Genomic DNA, 24257 nt, shown 5'->3' on the forward strand with positions numbered 1-24257 from the left:
AGCACTGAGACAGCCACCTGAGAGGAGTCCACACGTGAGCAGATTCCAGAGCTTATTCCACTCTGTAGAAAGAACAAGCCAAACATGACAAGACCATTAAGCTAAGGCTGTAAGTTCCACCTGGGCTGCCACACTTTCCCCATGACCATATCAGGTACATAAACAGACTAGGGAGACCTGTTTAGAAAGCTTTGATAAGATGGGCCAGGAGAGCAGCTGGAAGCAGCCTTGAGCTCAGACTGCTCTTCTCTACTCTGGATGTCCTACTAGTAGCAACTTTTTCAGCAGCAGCTGTCAGTTTGCTGGTGTCCTCCTGTGAAGGTACAGTGTTGGGTCAAGGAAAACACTGCACATCGGGAGCCTGGCCTCCCAGGAGCAGTGTAGAGAGTGCTTTTAGTTAGATCTAAATGTAGCTGTACCAGGAAGGAAACTTCAGCTTGGGAAATGACATATTTTAATGACTACAATTCTTGCAGTCCCCTTTTCATTTGGAAGATTAAATGCTAGTAGCTAGTTAGATGAATGGTTGCTGAAATATAAGAGCATTTTAGATGACTTGAAATAATTTTGGGAAAAGAGGATCACTGAACCAAACTGACAGAGAAAGAAAAAAATGTCACGAAAGTTCCCAGAAATTACAGTATTTATCTGCAAATATACATACAGTATCAGTTCAACAATGAGTTTAATCTGTTGACATTTTTGCCAGTTATTTGCCTCAGAAGGTTTAATTTTAAACATTAAAATTACATAAAGTTCAAAACTTATACTAATAACCACACTAAAATAATATTTTACTAAGAATATAGCATTGTTATAACAAATTATTTCGAAAAATCAAGTGGAGTAGGAATGTGATTCAAATTCTTAGTGCTTATCTTTTCCAATGAAGAGTTCATTTATGACATCTAGTGGATAAAGTTAGTATTACTTCCAATTTATAGAATAAATGCAAATGTGACCAAAAAAAAATGCAGTAATAATTTACTAAAAATTCAGTTGCTTGATTGCAGTTGATGATGCTAAGAAATTGCCATTTCTCCTGAAAAAATTATGTTAGTATGTAGTGCAGTTGAAATCCTGTTTCACCTTAAGAAATACTGTGTGCACACTATTCCCCATGTCTTGCAAAAGCAATTGAAAGGACTCTCATTGCCAGGGCTGCTCCTTATAGTTTCCAAAAAAATAGTACGGGTGTTCCCATAGCCCAGGATTTTGTGAATTTTGAGAACAAATCAATATGCACAATAACACGCTCAAGAACTGGATCCTAACAATCAACTTTTAGGTCTGCAACATCTGCCTTTGGTTCCTCTCTGGTGCACAGAGAAAGCTGTGTTACTCAGAACCCGATTAAAAACCGCACACAGGTTGAAAGGAACGCACGCAGGACTAGTAATCAGCAAAAGCAAAACATGTGGCTGCACTACAAACCTTACTTAATGCACACTAGCAGAAGCCACACACAAAAAAAAGTATCTGCTTCTCCAGGGACCTTTCAGGGTCTTCACAATAAGCAGTAACTGTGTAAAGGGCAACAGTTGCTGGAATTGAGCCCACTTAAGGAGCTAGCAAAACCACTAGATGACAGAATTAGCCCTAGAACAAAGGTTTCTTAATTAATTCTTGCGCAGCTGCACAGACAAAATGGTCTAACAGGTGGTCACGGTAGTGCCTAAAGCCACAGCAGGTGTGACTTGGCACCTTTTCAGGAAGAAATAACTAAACCTGCATCTCCTGGCCTCCCAGGAGTCCTCTACTCCTATTTTCTTTCAGAGGAGATGCCATCAGTGACTCATGCACAGAGCCTGCTCATGTTTAAATGCCTTAAGCATGTTTTGAGTACTCCTGCTGGAAGAAACATCCAGGGAATTTGACAGAACACTTAATTTTTATATGGCAAAAATAGCTAGGAGAACATAGATAAGAAGTTAAGCATTTTGAGATTTATAATTCAGCAGTTAAGACTCATGTTAGAAGCCTTAAGCATTTTTAGATCTGGTCATAGTTCATTGAGAAAATGTTTACCCACAGCTGAAATCCATCAGAAATTACTACTTTCATAGTTTATTAAAACATTTTTGTAGGTTTTACTCTAAATTATCATAGACACAATTTTGTTTACAACCTTGTCGAAATAGCTTTTGCAAAATATATATGTAATAAAAAAACCACTTAGTTGCAAGTGGTCATTGGGGAAGAAGATCGCTCAAGCTGGAGAAGAAAGATGTTCATCCTTTCTAAACTTTATATATATATAATAAATACACTTTATAGTAGATTGGTCTCATTTATTGACTTGCCATTAGATAGAGTCACAGATACACTGTGTATACTGAAATCTTTTGTGATCTTCACACCCTTTTTTCAATTCACTTGTACTTGAGTAAAAATATGACTTCAAAATCACATCAAGCTATATAACATATCTTGTATTTTCCTCTAAGTATGGAAACACATTATTTCTCTCAAACATTCTTTTCTTAATATTTCTGTAAAGCTGTAGATTTACATTTGAGAATTCATGGCTAAAAATGTCCAACTATTACTTGAACTAAAACCAAATATATTTCTGAGAATACACATTTATTATTGGGACATGCAGCAGTTTCACATTTACTGAAACCACTGAATAGAGAAATTGAATGTATCACTAATAAAAACCAATGACAATCTCAGCAAAGTAATTTACTTAATATGTCTTGTACCCATATGAAATATAATACAGCCTTCTGCTCATCACAGTCTTCAGCAGAAAAGCAGGGGTTTGATTATTTTCTTTTTAAATAAATACTTGAAACTTAGAAAATTGCTTTCAGGATTTGTAGGTATTTCTGTTTACCACACCTACAGCAATCCACTCCAATTAGTGTAGACCAGCCAGTACAGAGTGCTCTCAAAAGTGAGACATCTACAAGCTGGATATTCAGAACATAAATGAAAAACTATATACCTTTGAGGGTTTCTAGCAAAAAAACATTACTAGATTAACTGTAGGGCCTTCTCTGCTTAAACAGCTTCTGCTATCTTCATTGCACGTTTCAAAAACCCACAGAAATAGTGATTTGCATTAAAAACCAATAAACCTAACCTAGGATTTTTTACTTTGTGTAACTGTTACAAGAAAAGTAAAAGAGGCATTTGTTGAATCACCTCTATTCATCTACTCTGCTCCAGTAAAATTGAAAATGGGCTGAGACCATTCAGTTTAGGACTTTTAGGTTAAAATAAAATTTTTCATACTGCTACATTTTACATGTTTATGATGAAAAAGCTTTTTGCAAACTTAGAATATATAGTACAGACTTCTAGGAAACAAATCACATGAAATTAGCTTCCACCAGACTGTAATATTTTCCTTGAAAAACGCCAGATAGCTATAATTCTCAGTTAAGTCACCATATAGACATGAACTATGAGGGGAGGGTGTGATAAAAGTGTAGTCAGAAGCCATCAAATTTTCTGAAGTACTTGTAGAAAACAAAAAAGCGTTTCCAGAGCCTACACTTAGAAAAGAGACTACAGCCATAACAACCATCCAACGTTCCTAAGAGAGATTTGTTCCCACAGAACACCTTCAGCAAGGGTTGATAATACAGTATAGTATCGTACGGTAGCAAAGGGTTTATCCACGGAGCATTTCAGGAAAAAGAGTTATACACAACTCTGCGGACAAGCACTAAGAGAATTACACAAACCCGCTAAATTTTCAGGAAAGCTTTTCTGAAAGTAGCCTGCCGGGTTCATCGCGTGCTGCTGGCACTTCCAGAATTTGTTAACTGCAGCCACAAGCTTACAACAAATTAGGCTAACGAGAACCGAGCGCTCAGTTCACTGCAGCAGCCAAAGTGTGCTTTGATGCAGGCCGCGCTCCTCCTTTGATTAATTTTACACCTGCTTTGCTCCCACTCCTTCCCGAAGTCCTCACGTAGTTATCTCATTAGCGGGGCACTTCAGACACAGTAATTAACACCGCGCCGAAGGAACCATTATGCAAATTCCGCACCTGCCCATAACTAACACTAAGGTCAAATGACGGCTCGTTAGAATAATTCCGCTCACTGAGGCGCGCCTGCCGTGCCGTGCCGTGCCGCTTCAGGCCCCTGGGGCCGCCCGACCCCCTCACGGCGGCCGCGCGCCACCGGCTCGGGAGGCGGGGCCGTGCCGGAGGGGGCGGGCCCGGGCCTGCTCTCGCTGCCCATCGCGGGCGCTGCTGGGGCAGCGCGCCGCCGCCGGTTTCGTGAGTGTGTGGTGGTGGCCGCGGAGCGCGGTGGGCACGGCGGGCGGGACGGTGGGCTGGAGCTACCGGGCGGGAGCTACAGGGCCGGAGCGGCTGCCGGGGCTCTTTGGTGGCGTGGCCCGCGTGGCGCCGCTCCCGGCCGCGAGCGCTGCGTTCTCTGTGGGGCGGCGGCGGCGGGAGCCGCGGTAGCGGCCGCACGGCCCTCGGCGGTGGTGGGGACGGCGCTGGGCGGGTTCTGCCGCCGCGGTTTACGGGGGCGGCGTGGCGGAGGAGCTCTCTGGGGGTGGTGGAGGGAGGCCGCGGTCCCGGAGGGTTCCCGCGGAGGCTGCCGGAAAGCGCCGCTCCTGTTCGGCCCCGCGTTCCTGAATCCGCTCAGCAGAGCTCGCTGGATCGCTCAGCCGTGGGGGAATAGCTGTATCGTGCAACTCGCGCTTGTGGTTTTTAGAGTGCTTTCCCACAGGTGCCTATCTTGGCACGTTCTTGTGCAGGTTTTCACATTTGCTGCTTCCCATTTGATGGTTTGCCTCCCTTTGCACGTGTTTCTTTGTTTCCCGGGCACAGAAGGAAGCCTTTTACTCTATGAAATTTCCCGGAGATTCTGCCAACTACTAAAGCACAGTTCTTTAGTAATAAACAAATGGGAACTAGGAAGGGAGACAGTCTTGAGCATAATAAAAACGTACAATTTTTGTTCGGTGTTTTTTCATCCCTAGGAACATGCTTCAGGAAGGCGCACACGGTAAATGGACAGTATCTAGCAGCGATGAAAGTGCCGCGGAAAATTCTGACAGTGAAAAGCCATGTACATCTTCACTATCGGATGCCGCATGTGGTGGAACGAGTGGACCACAATATCCGTGCTCTGATGCTAGGAAAGCTGCTCACAAGAGAAAAGCTTCTCCCCTGAAGCTCAGTGATAAAAGTCTTTCCGCAGAAACACCTCCAGCAGTAAAACAGAGACCAAGCCAAGAAGGTTCAGGTTGGTCTCTTTCTAGTAGTGATGAAGAGCCAGAAGATCAGCAAAAGCATGCCTACAAAGAAACGGTGAAAGAAGAAAAATATGATGTGCCCAAAGAACATCCTTTGAATCTTTGCAAAGATGACAAACTCTCAGAGAATCTGAAAGAAGAGGAGTATAGTGCCAGTGAAGCCCAAGATACCTGGGATTTGGTGACTGGAGGCAATCCTTTCAGATTTTTTCTCACTAAAGTCAGTGGAATTGAACAGAACTATAATTCTGGAGCCCTGCACATAAAAGGTGAACAAGTGGCTTCTATTAGAAGAGGGCTTTTGGGAGAAAGCAAGAAAATGCTTATTTTTAGTTTGTGGGTATTTTCAAATGCTTGTATTTTTTTTGTGTCACTGGGGTTTCATATTCTAAATGTGCAGTTTTGTAGAAATTGGTTCTGTTATTTGGACTTTTCTCTTTTAGAAGTGTAGTGTATGAAGCATTATTTGCTGATACTTTGTTGTAACTTGAGTTAAACTGCAGAAATCTAATTGTATTCAGCCAAGGCAAGTCGTGCTGCTTCTTATTGCTGCCTTCCCTGTGAGCTAATCTGAGGAAACCCAGTTGTCTTTGTGGCACTTAAACTTTCTTGGGTGCATAACTCCCTGAGTAGTTTGCACCTTCATGCTGCTGAGTGGTTTGGACCTAGTAATTCACTATTACTAGGTGCAGTACTTGTGAAGTTCTGTGTTTGGGATTGATGGATACGTTTAAATTCAGTTGGGAGAGAGCTGTCTATCAGCTATAGTGATATATCTATCTATCTATAGTGGAGTCTTTGGTGCACAATACAGATGCTTCAGGAATGCTCTGTTGTCCTTTGATGTAAGGTGGAAGAGCTTTGTGCACCTGTAAACATCCCTGTTAGAAATAATACCCTGCATATCACAAGACAGAATCAGAAACAAGTATTAATAAGATAATTGTGTGCAGAAATACAACAAAATAAGGCAAAAAAAAATTGTGGTCATTTGGGGGAGAAGAAATTACTCAAGGTCTATACAATTGGTTTGTAACTTAAGCTCATGCCTATTAGCACAAGCAAGTGTCAGAGATTTTAGTTGCTTTACTGCAGGATGATTTTATATGCTTTGTGAATTTGTGACTCTTGGCCTGTCCTCTCTTGGGAGTCCTGCTAGGTCATTGGGTAAGCTGGTGGATAGGCAATATTCTTTGTTTGTTTAACCTGCTAAACCAGATTTCTGTAGAGGTAGGGCATTAAATAATTTGCACGTCCTGGAAATTACTTGTAGAGTGTGTTTTCAAGTTGGTGCTGTGCTTCAGTTGTTGAGGTTATAAATCCCCAGATGGATTAGTTTCCTGTGGTACTGTGATTGAAATATGGATACACGTGTCCCACAGTCAGTTTGCAGCAGATGAATGAGCATTAACTATGCCCTTATTGCTGCTACGCTGCCACAGTTCTTCAAGCCCACTCAGTAGGGGAGTGAGTAGTTTAATGTCCCTTTATCAATATGATGTTGGACACTTTTTCCTAATCAGCTTTTAAAACTTGTTTTCTGCTTTGAGAAGATTATTAATTTTTATAAGCATATGATCCTAAGTGATTCACAGAAGAGTCAATGACTTGAATATAAGTAAACTTGTGAATGCCTCTGTTACACCAGGACTATGAACAATCTGGCCTTTGTGCTGTGGTAGTTATCAAACTGTTCAAGATGCAAAATGTTTACTTGAAGTATTTTTTATTTATTCATGCTTTAATATTTTTAATAGATATTTTGTCTCCTATTTTTGGAACTCTCGTATCGTCTGCCCAGGTGAGTTTCCAAACTGTTTGCCAAACTGATTTCACTTGCTTGTTTCACTTCATTAATCTTAAACTTGATAATCCATGCTTGTGCCATGTAGCTGATATTAGCAGGGAACCTTGTTAAAATACGGAGGTAATTCTAAATGTTTTCAACTGTGGAACTATTTATTGAACTATAAACACCATCCTATGTTCTGCTGTAGAATTCAGGCAGTTATAAAACTACTTTCTCCTGTTTTTAAGGAATGTGCAAGTGAGAAGCATGTATTTATGCTCATAAAAAATGAGGTTTTTTGAAAGAAATAATGCCTTGCAATCTAGGAATGATATCTTTGTTATGCCTAGAAGCTTTTGCTATCATTCATGATAAACACATGGCAAAGAGATGATCCTTGAACCTAAGCTTTACATTATTTGCATGTGATTCTTTCTTTTCCTGGATGGTAAATTTTATGATCACTAATGCATACTTTTGAGAAACTTAAATTCATTCTTGAATTATTAAAGAGATATGAAAGAAAGGATGTGAAAGTCAAAAATACACCTGTTTTTAGAATATGCTATATATGATGTAAGTAGTAATGTGTGATGACCTTACATAGAAAGCTTTTTTGCTGTAGTTCATTGATCTAGCTGGCTTTTTCCTTTTAATGAGTCTGTTTTCTTTTTCTACATACAAGTTTAACTACTGTATAGATGTGGGATGGCTTGTAAGACAGTACCCGCAGGAATTCAGGTATGTTTATTTTACAAAGGTCATGTGATGAAATTTCCATTCATTTTCCATTTCTGTTCATACAAGGTCTCATTATAAGTGAGTGATAAACACTTCTTTGCAGTGCAGATGCTTGTTACCAATTGTATATGTATAGTCTCTTAGTTTTTTTTTTTACTCTTATTCAACAGTTGTAGTTCTCTGATTTCTTGATTCTTTTCAAGACTGGTAAATGGTTGGAGTTCGGGATAGCTGATTTCTGATTTTTATTAATTAACACTGAGGCAGTCCCATTGTAGGCCACAAATGACATGATAGTTGATGATCTGTAAATATGGAACAAGACACATTTTGCCATACAGTTTACCTAGTCGAGAGCTAGATGGTCCAAGAGAAAGCAGAGAATGTAGCAAGGGCACAAGAAAATAGTGTGACAAGGATCAGGATGATTCGATGGATATGGTATACTAAGTTGATGGGTATTGTTATAAAAGCAATTCTTGTTTGCTTGAAATTCCTTTCTGACAATTGCAAATGTCATCTGTAAATCCTGCAGATGAAGTGAACCTATAATGTGCCTTTTTTTTTTTTCATTTTGCTGGAAGTGCAGTAGAACCAGAGTTCACAGAATCACAGAGTAGGTAAGGTTGGAAGGGACCACATTGGGTTGAGTAGCACAGTGTTTCTTGTGGGATCCTCCACTACACGTGTCAGCTGTCATCAGTGCTTTCAAGGAACTTGCTGTATTGTTTGTGCTTTGCTGTCTTGCTTCTCCAGCACATGTCAGGGTAGCTAGTCCCCCACAAAAATCAGGGTCTGAGGCTGCTCATACTGCTGCTGTAGAAGGCCTCATCCACTTAGTCCTGCTGATCAGATGGCAGTCTTCTACAGCAGTGTCACTCTTATTCATCTGCTCTTGTATCCTAACCCATGACATCTTGATTGGTGCCTCGTGTAGAGGGCAACTCCACTACTACACCTTCCTGTCTTTCCTAAACAGCATGTAGCCCTTCATGACAATATTCCAGTTGTGTGAGCTTTCCCACCATGTCTCTGTAATTCCAATGAGATTAAAGGGCTGTGACTGCACACAGATCTCCAGTTCCTCCTGTTTGTTCCCTGTACTATGATATGCAGGTACTTCATAGAAGTATTTGAGTGTGCCAGTATCCCAGTGGGAGTGCAAAGGGATGCCCCATAGTGCTGTCTTGTGGTTATGTATTTGGCTGCTTGTGCTCTCTGCAGTTATCTCTGTCCTGTCCCATTGTTACTATTTGGGACAGTAAAATAATGGTACAAGACTCTGAGCCTACATTAGAGGGCATATAGCAAAGCTTTATTAGAAATGTGCTCTTTTTATACAGCACTTTGGTGCAATGAATATGATTGCTCATTTAGAATAACACCCCTTGACTGTTCTTTCCAAATAAATAAGAAGTTAGAAAAATACCACCTGCTAATGGTTTTTCACCTTCCAAGGATTGTTTGGATTCCTCCTTATGATTTCTCAGGCTAGAGTGAGAAAGTTGTGTACTTGACTTTCCCACAGGCTCAAGCTAGTGCCTGAAGCCTGAAAATCTCTTATTTGACCACTGTCAGTTCCCACACTGTCCCATCATTCCCTGTAACTGGCAGGAGGGAACATAGCTTGTGCTCCAGATGTCTTCACCAGCTGTCCCAAGGCCCTGAGGTCCCTCTTGCTTGTCTGCAGTCTTATTGGGACTTTGCTGGTACTCCCTTGAAAAACCCATAATAATCAGTGGGCTGAGCCAGGCTGGGAATTTTCTTGGTGGTGTCCCTTACCTGTACTTTGGGGAGGCAACACACTTCCCTACAGATCAGATGTGGTTGGCAGGACCAGAAATTTAGTTTTAAGAAGTGAACACCAAATTAATGCCCTTTCCTTTTCCCTAGCAATCTTCCATCTTCTTTCTCTGTGAGGTAATAATTAATAGTCTTGGTTCTGCATTGTGTATATTGGTGCTTTTGAGGCTGTACATTTGTCTCTTTCCAGCTGTAGAGACAACCATTTCTTCTATGATCCTGTATTAAGAGTTTTTATTTTGGTGTCTGCTTTACTCCACACTTCCCGTTTCCCTTTTTTTTCTGTTACAATTTTCCAGTGTGTATTCTTTAGAGGTTCTATTGTAGTTACTGCTATTTTGAGTTAGTTAATAAGGCATATTGATTTCAGTGCCATCTTTTTACTGGACTGTCAGATTTAGGGGCAGATGTCATAGCTACGTGAAGGAATGGTTTAGGCTAATTGCTGATTCACTTGATGTTTTAATGATAATCTCCTTTTGTTTAAGGAAGAAGCCATTGCTGATAGTTCATGGCGAGAAGAGAGAATCCAAAGCTGAATTAATTGCACAAGCACGGCCTTATGAGAATATTAGCTTTTGTCAGGTGAGTAACATTTTTATCATCCTTTGGTTGAAGCTAAGCCATCTCTTACACTCAAAGTCTTGTTACTGATGAAAAGACACACCTTATGTGTGAAGTTTTTTATTACGATTTGAGGAATATCCATACCAGGAGCACAGGAACGTGGTAACAGTGATGCCGGTCAGATGTGATTATGGTAGGCTTCACCCACAAAAACAGAGCAGCTGCCCACAGAAATGTCACAGGGCTCACAGAAGAGCTGCTTATCTACTCCACTAACATGTTACACTTAAGTTCTTAAAATGGCTGAAAAGGAAGCATTATTTTTGTGTAAAGCACAGAACTTAGTCCTAGTGTCACTATAATCTTGGATCTCATTGAAGAGTTATTTTCCAAATATTTTTTACACAAGAAAGTACTGATACAAACAATCTCTGTAATACTGTTAGAATTACTGTGAGCATGCTTCCCAGCACATGCCATTTATCTCTGATTTTATATGTCACCCCAGGACATTACGTTCATTGTTTTGTTGTCCCTAAGTGGTGAAGCCATTGGCTTCATCCTGAGGGAGGTGTGGCTATGGCAACTTGCCAGTGTTCCAAGATTTTGCCAGGTGAAGTATATTAATTATCATGGGGACACTGTGCTCTTTGTTAGGAGGAGAATGATCTTGGTATTTTGTTCTCTCTGAAACAGTCTGGTAATCCTGAGTTTCCTGTTGAATGTGGACCCAGTACTGCAGGTGTGTCCTCACTGGTGTTTCACAGTGGGGAAGCATTCCCTCCCTTGACCTGCTGGCCTTCTAATGCAGGCCAGGACCCTGTAATCATCTTTCATGCAAGAGTACATTGCTGGCTTCTGTTCAGCTTCATGACTGGCAGGAGCTTTGAGTTTCTTTCTGCTGCCTGTTTCTGAAAATGCTGCTAGTAAGAGAAGCACGAATTATGGAACAGTTCCAGCAAGAGTTGCATTACCATTTAAAATCTAGCTTGTAGAAGGCAGAGAGTACATTAGGATAATTGAGAAGAAAGGTAATGTATTTTGTGATCTGTCCACTAGAGAGCAGTGAAATTAAGCAAAATAAGAAGCAATACACAATAGCAATTTTAATGATAAACCTTTAATTTTGTAGGCTAAACTGGATATTGCATTTGGAACTCACCATACGTAAGTAACACTATGATGGAGAAAAGTCTTCAGCAAAAATGGGTTTCATAGAAATTGTTGAGTTTTAAAGCTTCCATAAATATTTTCTATTTAGCGATGACAGGATTGTTCTAGTTTGATGAGACAAATTAGCTATTGAGTAGATATGAGATGTGCAAGTTAAACAGTTGAAGCTGAACTTGTCTAAGACAGGTGGACTGCAGGTCCTGACTCTTAACTCATGTCTTAATACCAAAACTGTAATGAAAACCTGATCAGTTATAGACAGGACTGACACAACACTGATTTACTGATCATGTTTTTCAGTTCATGTGGAGGATCTGGAAATAGCTAGCGAATCTGGGTCTCTTCTCAAAGAAAAAACTTGAATTGGATATAATACAAGTGTGGCAAAGTGAATTTTGTAGGTAGAAATCTAGAGATGAGAACAGATCTGTTTTAGCAAAATCTTTTGGGTTCAGTTTGGGTTTCATATCTCATCCTTTGGGATCATGCAGGTATGCTGTCTTTACACAGCTAATGAAAACTTGCATATGAAAATTTGAGTAGTTTTTTTTACAAAAGATACAGATGTGTGTTTATCTCAGCTACTAGTTTTAAAATTCCTTTGTGCTGTAGCTTGACTTAAGAGTTATGATAAATAAATAGCATTTTTGCCATTGCAATGGTTAGCTATATACATACCTTCTTTTAATGTAAAAGTCGGTTTAAGAGGAAGTAACTAAGTTTTAATAAATTCAGCTGCAAGAAAAGGCTTTTCAGTGTTCCTTAGTTCTTTTTCTGACTATCTGCAAAGAGATAAGTTTATCTGAAGAACTGTGGAAATATAGGAAGTGTTCTGCAAGTATTCACCTTGTTGTGGGTAATTAGTTGCATGAGATGTTAAGCTGTACTCTGGAATAATATATATGGGGATAGTCTAATGACTGCCATGTGAGCTTGGCATGCACATGGATTGAAGTCGAAGTGCTTACATGGTGCAGAACAAATTTTTGAAAATAATTACCTTGGAGCTTTTTGATGACTTGCTAATTTATCTCCTACTCTCAGTACACTTGAAATAGATGAGTTATATATTTTTGTTTAAAGGAAAATGATGTTGTTGCTATATGAAGAAGGTCTTCGAGTTGTGATACATACGTCCAACCTTATTGCTGAAGATTGGCACCAGAAAACTCAGGGGTAAGCAACAATCCCTAGCAGGTGAATGTTTAATACTTTCCATAGGTATTTCCTACTGCTAGAGATGCTATATTAGGTTATCTAGTGTTGCAAGCCTTAAGCTCTTCAAATAGAGCTATTCTGAAACAAAATTTTAAAAATTTGGCTTAGAGTGCTGGTAGCTGTCTAAGTCTGAACTCTACTTGTTTTCTCCTGTAAAAAAAAAATATGTTCCCAGTTGGCTGATAGCTTAAAATCAGTCTTACTGATACAAAACTTTATTATGCTGCACAGTCTCTTTATGAAAAAAATTTTGTAGCTATAAAGTACCATTTATATAGATCTGAAGCCGCTATTTAAAAATTATCTTAATACTGCAAGAATAATGTGGATGTGCAAATGTTCTGGTTTTGTTGTGACTGTATCTAGAATATAGTCTGACAAATGTTGAGTGTTACTGGTTCTGTAATACAGTAGATGACCTAGTATTTGATCAGTATCCTTTCCTGGGAAGGAATTTTTTTCTTTGGTAGAAGTTTTTAAATTTAATGATCATCTTAGGACATAGTTTTGTTGAGAGCACCAAAACCAGGATTAAGTAGCATGTTAATATAAGGATCCTCAACCTCTTCAGTTTCTTGGCTATTTTTATGGGACTATTTTTTTTAGTTAGATGACCACAATAAATCAGGGTATAAAATTTCTTGAAAGTAATGGAAAATTGTTTTTCAGAAGTTGCTATCACTTTGACATCCATTTTGCTGCCATTAAATATGGCAGGGTTTTGAGACTTTACTTGTCTGAGACAAGCTCTTCAAGTGGCAAAAATAGCCACTGATTTTTTTTGCCTTTAAATCTTATGGGTGGTTTTAGTATCTTATGGCAGTTAGCTTTTCAGAAAGTTAAGGTATGAAAATATCTATTGGGATACTAAGTAAGTTCCCCTACTTGTCAAATACAAATAGTTTTCTTTTTTAGCTTTTACATACTGCAGTGTTATGCAGTATCACAATATGGTGGTTCTGAATTTCAAAGGAGAGTATCAACACATTGTAAACTTGCTAATGCAGAATCTTTGGTTCCCATGGCTGCAATAATGTGTGACTGGAAAGAAATGCTAAATGTTTTTCCTGCGTGATGCCCATCCTATTTTTATTTTACTTAGATGGAGGTTCTTAAGAGGCAACCTATTATTGTGGGCTACTCTTCAAACTATAAACCTTTCAGATGCTTTAATTGGTGGTTTTCTATGCAGATGCACAAACCAGTAGTTTAGCAGAACACATTTCAGAGCTCTGGTCCTGTAGAAAATGTTGATGAAATGACTGATGGTTGCTAAGTCTGAGCCTGACCAGTTTAACAGTGGCAAAAGCTGTAAATGTATGTGTGGATAAGTTACAAGACTGTTGTTTTCATTTGAAAGTATTAGTTTTATGATTTCAAGTATGAGCTGATTCTGTAGATGTAAAGACAAGACATCTATAGTTAGTATCACAATGGATCTGTCAAATATTTGTTTAGGACCTTCAGATGTGCTTTACTTACTTACTAAACCCATGAATTACTAATGTGTAGTGTGCTTGTTTATGTGTCTGATTTTTTTTCTTTTTTTTGTCTTTTAAGAATATGGCTAAGCCCTTTATATCCAAGGCTATCTAAGGGAGCATCTGGTTCTGCTGGTGAATCTGCAACTAATTTTAAATCTGATCTAATAAGTTACTTGACAGCTTACAATTCTCCTGCACTCAAGGAATGGATAGATCTGATTCAAGAACATGATTTATCAGAAACAAGGTATGCATTATCTTAAGTTTTTTGTAACTTGCATTATCTTAAGTTTTTTGTAACTTGCACATGTGGGTTTTTTCTTTTTTTTCCAAAAATTAAGTATCTGTTTTAGGCTCTGTTAGATCTTGTGCTTATTTTGTAAGGTAATCTTGTTTCAGGCTTGAGTGTGCAAACATGACTCTATGTGGTTTTAAAAAAAAAAATTTAAAAAATTTGACATAATTTCTTATGTAGATTATGTCAAATTGACCAACTCCAGTTTTATAAGCATGCATTTTAACAGAAGAAAGAAGGATGCACCAGCAGCACTTTATAGAAGGTAGCTATAAAGTAATAAGATCTTGGTTTCATTTGAGCCCATCTGGCTCAAGTATTTACTCCAGTAATATTACTAGTGGGAAAAAACTGTGTTGTATAGGGTTTGTCATGTAAGAATGATCATGTAAGCAAGCATTACTAGAATGGGGGTTTTAGTCAGAATAGGCTCCTGTTTGTAAGGCAGAGTTCAATCCACATACTTATCCATAGAATTTTGTCTATAACAGGCATGGATTTGTTTTGGTGGGCAATGTTGTGTCTAACTGGTCTTGGAATAGTCTCCTCTAATACCACATTGGTGATATTACTTAAAAATAATTCAGGCTGCTTAATTAACTTCTAATAAGTAGTTCCACTTAAATATGAGCATTTAATTCAGAAAGTGTAAATCTCCCTGGCAACTTAATTGCTGTTTTATAATCTGAACAAAAATCGTTGAAAAGAAGAGCTGAAAATGTTCATATACTGTGGTGGAAATAGAGACTGAAACCGTGTGTAGTTTAGACATTAAAGTGCTTTTATCTTAACAAGGAGTCTTAAAAGATTGAAGAGGGTAAAACAAAAATGTATTTTATAATCAGGTGAGCTAACAGCTGCTCTGATTGGCATTGATCATCAACATGAGTTTAAACAAATGAGTTGAGCCCTAGTTGATAGGAGTTTATACATGGGCTAAGAGTCACTTGTTAGGATAAGGATTGCAATTTTATGTGCTGTAGGAGGCATTCAGCTGTGGATCAAGTTAGACATGAGATGTATGCAGTAGGGAGCGGCTTCTTAAAGCATCTGTTCATTGTAACTTTAAGCAGGTCTCTTCCCTGTTTACAGGGCAAAGTCAGATAGGCTACTAAGCCCCTTATTAGGAAGTGTTGAAAAAGCTGTACTTTGCATCTGAACTATTAGGTGCCCAAATAAAAACTCTCACCTGAATCTGCTGATTTGGATGGAGCAGTAGATTGGCTTTACTCAAAATCACGTGCCCAGTTAGGTGTAATTTGTGTGTATTTGTGATAACATTATCTATCTTCTGCACTTTAATACACTGAAAAAGATGTAGTTCTTGTCTCTGCTGTAGAATAGCCTAGTGATGGATGACAGCCATATAGAATGCTGATAATAAATTGTACAGCTGAAAATCCACTTTTCTTTGTATTATAAATCCCATGAGAGACATTAAATATTTCTGGTTGTACTGGAGTGTTCAATATTACTTGTAAGTTTTATTTAAATACCTTGCTACTTTACAAACCACAGCACTCAAGATCTACAAAAATCTGTTGTTTTTCTTCTTTTTTTAGAGTGTATCTGCTTGGTTCTACCCCTGGACGATATCAAGGTAGTGATAAAGAAAAATGGGGCCATCTTAGGCTCAGAAAGGTACCAAAACTGTAAACTTTTTTGTTAATATCCTTTAAAGTGTAAAAAGTATTTTGGAGAAAATTCTTCCAATTATTCCAACTGTTATCATCAGTCATTGTTACAGCTATAGTTAGCAATAGCATGTATAAGCTTGCAACTCAGAACTTAACCTGTCTACTGATGAAAAGGGCAATATAAATGTTTTTATAAGTACATTAACAATAGAAGGAGACTAATAAGAATCTCCATCATTTATTGGATGCAGGGGGAGACATAGTGACAAAGGATGAAATAAAGGCTGAGGTGCATCTTTGCCTCTGTCTTTAACAGCAGGACCTGTTCTCCATCTATCCAGCTCCCCAAGCTGGAAGACAGGGACAGAGAATGGAATGAAATCCCCGTAACCCAAGGGGAGCCAGTCAACAACCTGCTGCAACAGTGAAATGCAGCACACAAGTCCATGAGACCAAATGGGAGCCACTGAGGGAGATGGCAGAAGTGCTCACGGAGCCACTTTCAGTCATCTATCAGGTGTTCTGGCTGACTGGGGAGGTCCCAGTTGACTGGATACCCAGGTCATTAGGCCCAATCAGTATGAGTATGAAAGGCAGGTCCTGCTTGGCTAACCTGATCTCCTTCCATGACAGGCTAGTGGGTGAGGGAAAGGATGTCAGTGTTGTCTACCTGAACATTAGTAAAACTTTGGACAGTTTCATACAGAATTCTGGAGAAACTGGCAGCTCCTGGTCTGGATGGGTGCACTCATTGCTGGGTAGAAAATTGGCTGGATGGCTGATCTCAGAGTGATGGATGGAGTTACATCCAGCTGACAGACAGTCACAGGTGGTGCTCCCCAGGGCTCCTTATTGAGCCCATCAAGTTGGAGGAGTGTTGGTCTGCTGGAGGGTAGGAAGGTTCTACAGAGGGATCTGGGCAGGTTGGATCGATGAGTGGAGACCAACTGTGTGAGATTCAACAAGACCATGTGCCAGGTGCTACATGTGAACCACAGCAACCCCATGCAGCACTACAGGCTGGGGGCAGAGTGGCTGGAAAGCTGCCTGGTGGAAAAAGACCTGGAGGTGCTGGTTGGCAACAGCTGGACATGAGGCAGTGTGTGGCCAAGAGGGCCAATGGCACCCTGGCCAGTGTCAGCAGTAGCATGGCCAGTAGGACCAGGGCAGTGATTTTCCCTCTGTACTCAGCACTGGTGAGGCCACACCTCAAGTTTTGTGCCTAGTTTTGTGCCCCTTGTGACAAGAAAGACATTGAGGTGCTGGAGTGTGTCCAGAGAAGAGCAGCAGAGCTGACAAAGGGTCTGGAGCATGGTTCTGATGAGAAGCAGTTTGGGGACTTTGAGGTGTTCAGCCTGGAGAAAAAAAGGGCTCAGGAAGACTTTATTGCTCTCTACAGCTGCTTGAAAGGAGGTTATAGCTGAGCAGGGGTTGGTTTCTTCTCCCCAGTAACAAGTGATGGGACAGGAGGAAATCACCTCAAGCTGTGCCATGGGAGGTACAGTTTGGATATTAAGAAAAATTCCTTTAAAGTCTGTCAGGTATGAAAACAGGCTGCCCGGGGAAATGGTGGAGTCACCATCCTTGAAGATACTTAACAGATGTGTAGGTGTGACACCTAGGGATATGGTATGAGGTGAATATGACAATATTATGTTAATAGTTGAAGTCTCTTGCCTTTAAAGGTCTTACGTTTATTTTGGTAAGCCATAATGGTAAATCTTCAAGATTGCATATATGAATTGATTATGATATGATTGAATATATGTAGGGACCCTTCTTGTTTGCTTGTTTGGTTTGGACCTTTTTTTTTCTTTTTCTTTTTTTTTTTTTTCACAATTTGATGAGTTATTTCATGTCATCATCATATTTCATGTCATTAAATGCTTCTCATAATTGGAGAATTTTTAACCTCTACCTCCTGCTGAAGTGGCATTATTTCAAATACTGTCATGAATTTTATACGAAATTCTAATGCTATCTGTGGCAAACTTATGTGACATACAGAATATTTGTATCACATTATTTTTCAACATGAGGTGACTCTTAACAGACATCTCTTTGCTTATTGAGAGTTTGTCCTTTCTGGTACACGTTGTCTGATGGTTTTTGCCTACTTAGACATAGAATGAAGAAAAAATAAAACAAAAAAAGTTTGTAAGGGAGAAAGATGATCTTGTGGCAGATGTCTCTGTAATTTAAAAAGGTTTTTAGTGACAATGCAGATAGACCTGATGATACTACATTGATGACTGAAGCCATTAGATTGTGTGTTTTCTCTAGACTGGGGTAAAGGTGGCAACTACATACAATTTAATATCTGTCTATATCCATCTGTTTTTAATCTGACTTTAAATTCCACTCACAGCTGAAGAACTCCTCTAAAAGGATCACTTCAGTTTTCTCTTTAATTGTTCTTTATTTCCCCTATTATTGTAGGCTCTATTGCAGCTGGGTGTCATGGCTTTTAGGATACAAGAGGAATTTTATGGCAAACAAACACCAAATATAAAAAATATTTAGTTGTTTTATTTATTGTGACTTCTGAAGTTAATGTTTCATGTCTTTAGAAAGAGCTGCTAACATTCTTTTCACCCATTATTTAATGGTTGGCTTAGGTGCTTTTTGGATAAAACTTGTGATGTTTAATCTTCTCTTGAAGTGAGTTAATTTGGAAAGCCTGATGATTTTTTTTATTGCAAAGTTAAATATGTAGTATGAATGTTAATCTCCTTCATTGTCAGAAGTGAATTATAAAGGATTTATTATACCAAAAGTGATATCAAACTGATTAAGGTGTTCTTTAGGTGTTGAAGTCTAACAGTGTTTTAATTCCCCTCACCAGCTTTTGAAGGAGCATGCTTTGTCAATTCCAGCACAGGAATCTTGGCCTCTTGTTGGACAGTTCTCAAGCATCGGTTCAATGGGAGCTGATGGGTCCAAATGGCTGTGCTCAGAGTTCCAGGAGAGCCTGGTGGCTGCAGGCAGCGGTGTGACAACTTTCCGCAAATGTGATGTCCCAATTCATTTGGTATGTCTTTTAGATGCTGGTGACCTTTATTTAACACTTACTCATTTGTTTTGGAAATCTTAGTCATTGGTTTGCTTTTAACTTTTGGAAGACAGTAATGGAGTTTTCATCGTGAAATTTTATATATATGCCACTTAATGCCATTTAATTGTGTATGGTTTGCTATAAAAATGTACCATAATTTCCATCTTCATGACACTGGATTATGTATCATCTCATCAAAATTTTCTTCTCATTCTATAGCTTGTCTTCCATTGGGTTTTGTAGATGCAGCTGTTTTTCATACTGAGACATAACCGAACCTGTACTCACTAATACCTTTGGTTATTAGCACAATTAAGCGGAGGAGCAGAAAAATGTGTGGCAGGAGCTTGTTAAATCAAGGGAAAGTGATGGCCAAACCATGCCTTTATCATGTGCTAATTGCCCCTATGTATTTATTTCTCATATTTGAGGTATGAGACTAATCTCATAAAATAGTGTTAAGAGCTATCTTTGGCTACTGTGGAAGTGGCTGAAGCAGTATTACTTAAGACTTGCTAGCTAATTTTGGTTAAATCTGTAAGAGTAAAAATATTAGACTTTCCATGTTACTGGCACAATTGTAGTTGTTGTAAGCTGCAGTGTAAATTTATTAATTCTGAAAATGAAGCTTTTAATATTTATTTTTTCTCAAGTTTTCTTTAAGATGCTTGTTTGAAAATTGACAGCTTGTCTATTTAGACCTGTGTTATTAAAGTTACTTTTTGTTCTACCTCCATGAAGGTTTATCCTACTGTGAACAATGTGAGACAAAGTCTAGAAGGCTATCCTGGTAAGCTGATGGATACCATTTATTTGCTTTTTGTGGTCATAATGTCCTGCAAAATCAGTTCAGTGGTTGATGTTAAATGGACATGAAGTTCTCATCTTGCTGAGAATGTGATAGAATAGGTGGCAGTAGAATCTTTTCCTGGAGCTCTGACTCCTGCTCTCCTGTTGTGATTGAATAGAAAAGATTTTGTGGGCATTGGTATGTAATGTTTGTCTGTCCTGTAATGTTCATATATCACTGTGTAGGAAAACAACAGCTCTTGCCCACTGCTCTTACTCCAGATACGTTTTGGCAGAAAATTCAGGTTTGAGTGTGTCAAGTTTTCCTTCTGTTTTGATTGTAATGTCATTCTGCACATCAGGTACAATGGAGACTAGGGTGTTATTGGTAATGCACAACTGTTGTGTTCATTATTCCCATGTTTATTTTCATTAAGTCATTTGTAAAAGCATAGCCCCAGCCAACCTGAAACAGCAATGGGTACTGCAGTATTCTGATACAGGGAAGCTTCTGTTACTCAAAAACAAGTCTTGAAAAGATCAAGGCAACTGGAAGAGATTCATGAGGACTGAAAGAATTCTTTCCTGTCTGTAGGAAGGATAAGAAGAAGGATCTGGGGACTCATAGGCCTGACAGCCACCAAGGAACCCTGGAAATCTTTCCAAACATATGATGGAAAAAAGGTGGCCCAGAGTAGTCAACATAGATTTTTAAAGGAGAAATTTTGTCTAATTGGCATTCTATAAGTGGCTTGATGAACGAGGAGTGTCCCTAGATGTTGTTTAGCTTACCTTTGTCTTTAACCACTGTCTTCTCTAACATCATTACAATGATGTGATTAAGTACAGGCTGGATAAGTGGAAAGTGGGGCAGATTGGAAGCTGGCTGAGCTGCCAGGTCTCAGATACTGTGAGTGTTGGCACAAAGGCCAGCAGGTCAGCCACTAGTGTTGGCATGTGCCAAGCACTGGTACTGGGGTCATGCGTTAGTGTCTTCATCAGAGACCTGGATGGTGGGGCAGAGTACACCTGTAGGGAGTTTCCAAGTGATGCAGACTGGGGAGGAGCGGTTGATACATTGGATGATCGTGCAGTCAGTCAGAGGAGCTGTGCAGGCTGGAGAAATGGGCAGACAGCAGCCTCTTCCAGTGCAACCTCAGGCAGTGCAAAGCAGTGAGCTGGGGCAAGAATAACCCCAGGCATGAGTGTGCCCTGGGGGTTAACCAGAGGTGAACAGCTTTGCAGGAAAAGACCAGGGTGTGCTGATGGTCACTAAGCTAAAGATGAACCAGCAATGCACCCTTGTAACAAGAAGGCCAGCAGAATCCTGGGCTGTGTTAGGATGTACATTGCCAGGAAGTGATCTATGCTCTCTGTTTGGCACTGGTGATACCACTTCTGGAGTGCTGTGTCCAGTTGTTGTCTTTGCAGTACAATACAGATATGGATGTACTGAACCAAAGTACTGCAGAAAGCCACAAAGATGAATAAGAGATTGGAGCATCTGTCATAGAAGGAGAGGCTGAGAGAGCTAGACAGTTCTTGGAACTTGGAGAAAAATGCTTTCCTGGGAAATCCAATCAGTGTATATAAATATAAATTATGGAAAGATGCAAAGTAGAGGCAGATGTTTTGCATGATGACCAGGGAAAGAAGAAAAGGTATATGTATATGTATATGAGAATCTCCTGAATCTCAATTTATCCTTACAGCAAAATTGTTTTCTGATGTTTAAATGAAATAGATTGCTCATAGAGGCTGTAGAGTCTGTTTTTGAGGATGCTCAAAACCTAATAGGACATTGTACTGAACAGTGTGCTCTGTTCAACCCTGCTTTGAGCATGGAGTTATTCTAGATGATCTCCAGAGGGTGCTTTCAACTTCAACGATTTTGGCTTTCTGAAATCATTAAAAGTGTTCCTGTTCCAAGCTGGCTACCTATGCTCCTATGCCAGACAAGAGTAGCTTTTGAATTCTAGCAGCTGGTGAATTTTGAACATGAATATTTTCAGAAGTTTTTGTCTTTCCCCTGGTTAGTGTTTGGACATATGTAGAAATTGCAGCCAGAGAATTTATAGGTACCTGTGGTTCCCAGAATTAAGTTATGGTGTCTTTAAATGCAACTTGTTATCTACAGCCCAGTGACTTCTTACTGTAAATTCTGAATAGTTCTGTGGAGCCCTGCAGTTAGTACATTTCTGAGAGTAGTAAAGCTTTTGTAATAGGTTCTTATGGTGTCTTTTAGGACATGTTGAATACAGCAGGCTTTGCATCATGCTTTCACTACACAATAGTAATATAATTCAGTATGCCTGACTGATTCTTCTTAAATCCATTTCAAGAAATCACAATGTGCATTAGCCAAATCAATGTGCAAAGGCCAAATCAATACAAATATAATTTCATCATAGAAGTTCTTGCTTTTTAAAATAACGTTGTTTGGGATTTGGAAGGTTTATTTCTTCTGAAAGCTGTATGGTTTATTTCCTCTAGTTTGTATGGGTAGTGATTCCAATCTCTTGCTATCAATTAAAATATTAAAAAAACACCCGTAGTTCTCCCTATATACATGTTCTGTTTTTCCTAGTGTAAATGTGCTATGTAGCATTTAGGAACTTGCTAAATTATAAGGAAATGGCAAAAAAACAAGCAAGTATATACCATTTTATACTACTGGAGCATTTAACAATTTCCTGAAAGTAACTCATGAAGGTAGGGCAGATAGCTTATTCCCCAAGATGCTTGCTGCTTTTAGAATGTCTTTCAAAAAATAAATGTACATGTTCTATTTTTTTCCTTAAGCTGGTGGCTCGCTTCCGTACAGTATACAGACAGCCCAGAAACAGCTGTGGTTGCATTCCTATTTTCAGTAAGTAGAACTCAGTTCTTTGAGGGGGTTTTTTTCAGACTGTATATTTAAAGTTACAGTGCTGTAATGTTTGAGTGTTAAAAGCAAGTAAGTGGAAATGGTTACAAGTATGATATTCTTCAGATTCTTAAGATAAAGGCCTTTAGTTCCTTATCTTCTAGGTCTTATCTCCAACAGTTAGTAGAAAACATGCTGTTTACCTATAAAGACTATGAGATAATGTTGCTACTGGATTTAGGTTTCTGTAAACTTCTATCTAACGTTTTCTCTGAACAGGAATAATGTTACTCCTTTCTTTTTTTAAATTCTAGTTGTATTTCACTTTCCCCACTTGTGCCTCTGTATTAATGGGATTTCAACTGAGCCACAACAGGACTAGGGAGGCTTTTTTTGTTAGTTGCTTAATTTTTTTCTTCTAAGTGCAGCAGCCTTGCTGCAAAAATTCTCTGTCCCTTATGGCAATATCTTTTGTTCAAGATGCCTGACATTTTCTATTAAGAATTTCTATTTCCATGTGCTACTAGTTGTGCTGAATTCTTACGGTTTGACACATTCCATGCCAAATGTCTTCCTCAGGCTAAATTGTTAAAAACTTAGGCATGTTTAGAGAACAATGGGAAAAGTTGTTTTGCAAAGATTAAAAAAAAAAAATAAATTAATAGAACTTGTAACCTCTTACAAGACCACAACTTCCCATTCCTTTCATCAGATACTTTTAACTCTTTTGGTCAGAAGTTGCTTTATTAAGAGAATTTACTAAAAAAGATTGTGTTCAGTTGGGTGTATATTCAGGGGAGTGAAATCAAATTGCTAGTGGCAGAGAGCATCCTCCATTCTAGAGTGAAGGTGATTGCTGTTGTGAACCTTGCTGGTCAGTGTCTAAGGAATGGAGCACAGGCAGAAAGTGTGTGAGGCTTTGTCTCCTGTCTTTAAACTGTGTTCTCTGAACACATTCAGGAAAGGAGGAAAGCTGCAATCAACTTGAAGTGTTCAAGATTGTTCAGTCATGATTTAAAAAGCAAAAAAATCATAAATCTGGGGGTGTTTGTGCAGTCTTAATTCAGTTTCTGTAGTCTTACCTCAAGAGAATCCTACTAGAATAAAGAACCTTTTTCAGTTAGTCTCTTATTTAGTACACAGAACATTACTTAATAATGAAATGATTAATTGATTTATTCCTTTTAAATGAGAAAATATCCACATACCTGTCTTCTTGCATACAGGGACCTGCTCTGGCAGCAGAAGGGCTGTTTGAAGTTCATCTGTTGAATTGGCTGCAGATGGCAGTGGCCCTGCATAATTGCTCTGTAGTGACTGCCCAGATGCAGGCTCTTACTCTGCAGTAATGCATGACAGTAGTCATTGAGGAGAGCCTGCATGTAAACTGTTAGCATAGGGCAGGAGACAGCAGCTTTTTATCCATGGGACCTGGGACACACAGAAAACAGCAGGTTTCAATAGATGTAAACACAAGATTAGCTGTTTGAAAGACTTGCTATATAATGCAAGTCTTTGGCCAGTGGGGGGATTATAGGAATTTAGGAAATTCCTCTTCTTTCTGGAAAATAGGATGAAACCAGCAGGAAACTAGGGATTCTACCAGAACTG

General features: G+C 39.1%; 2 protein-coding genes across 35 annotated transcripts in view; one reads left to right on the top strand and one right to left on the bottom strand.

The window, feature by feature from the left end:
- LOC111929905 (uncharacterized) overlaps positions 1 to 4161 on the bottom strand; it is a 57747-nt gene extending 53586 nt beyond the window's left edge. For 14 of the 28 annotated variants that reach the window (XR_015288408.1, XR_015288394.1, XR_015288405.1 and 11 more), the window contains exon 1: positions 4007 to 4140. Coding sequence is in view for 1 of the 28 variants with exons in the window: in XM_086894354.1 (XP_086750480.1) it covers positions 3699 to 3747 (49 nt within the window). In the remaining 27 variants the exon portion in view is untranslated. Of the gene's footprint in view, positions 1 to 3698; positions 3881 to 4006 lie in introns of those variants that run through there. The other 14 variants (XR_015288395.1, XR_015288397.1, XR_015288398.1 and 11 more) reach the window with 7 other exon arrangements.
- The window catches only part of TDP1 (tyrosyl-DNA phosphodiesterase 1), a 45841-nt gene continuing 25704 nt past the window's right edge, over positions 4121 to 24257 (top strand). Inside the window, exons 1-12 of one of the 7 annotated variants that reach the window (XM_086894353.1) lie at positions 4121 to 4240; positions 4954 to 5498; positions 6987 to 7030; positions 7704 to 7759; positions 10051 to 10147; positions 11262 to 11296; positions 12386 to 12478; positions 14081 to 14251; positions 15862 to 15940; positions 18782 to 18967; positions 19733 to 19781; positions 22583 to 22649. In XM_086894353.1, coding sequence (XP_086750479.1) covers positions 4958 to 5498; positions 6987 to 7030; positions 7704 to 7759; positions 10051 to 10147; positions 11262 to 11296; positions 12386 to 12478; positions 14081 to 14251; positions 15862 to 15940; positions 18782 to 18967; positions 19733 to 19781; positions 22583 to 22649 — 1418 coding nt within the window. In that variant the 5' untranslated portion in view covers positions 4121 to 4240; positions 4954 to 4957. Of the gene's footprint in view, positions 4701 to 4953; positions 5499 to 6986; positions 7031 to 7703; positions 7760 to 10050; positions 10148 to 11261; positions 11297 to 12385; positions 12479 to 14080; positions 14252 to 15861; positions 15941 to 18781; positions 18968 to 19732; positions 19782 to 22582; positions 22650 to 24257 lie in introns of all 7 variants that reach the window. The other 6 variants (XM_086894348.1, XM_086894349.1, XM_086894350.1 and 3 more) reach the window with 6 other exon arrangements.

Source organism: Cyanistes caeruleus, chromosome 6, assembly GCF_971803275.1.
Source record: "Cyanistes caeruleus chromosome 6, bCyaCae1.hap1.1, whole genome shotgun sequence".
NCBI classification, from domain to species: Eukaryota; Metazoa; Chordata; class Aves; order Passeriformes; family Paridae; genus Cyanistes; species Cyanistes caeruleus.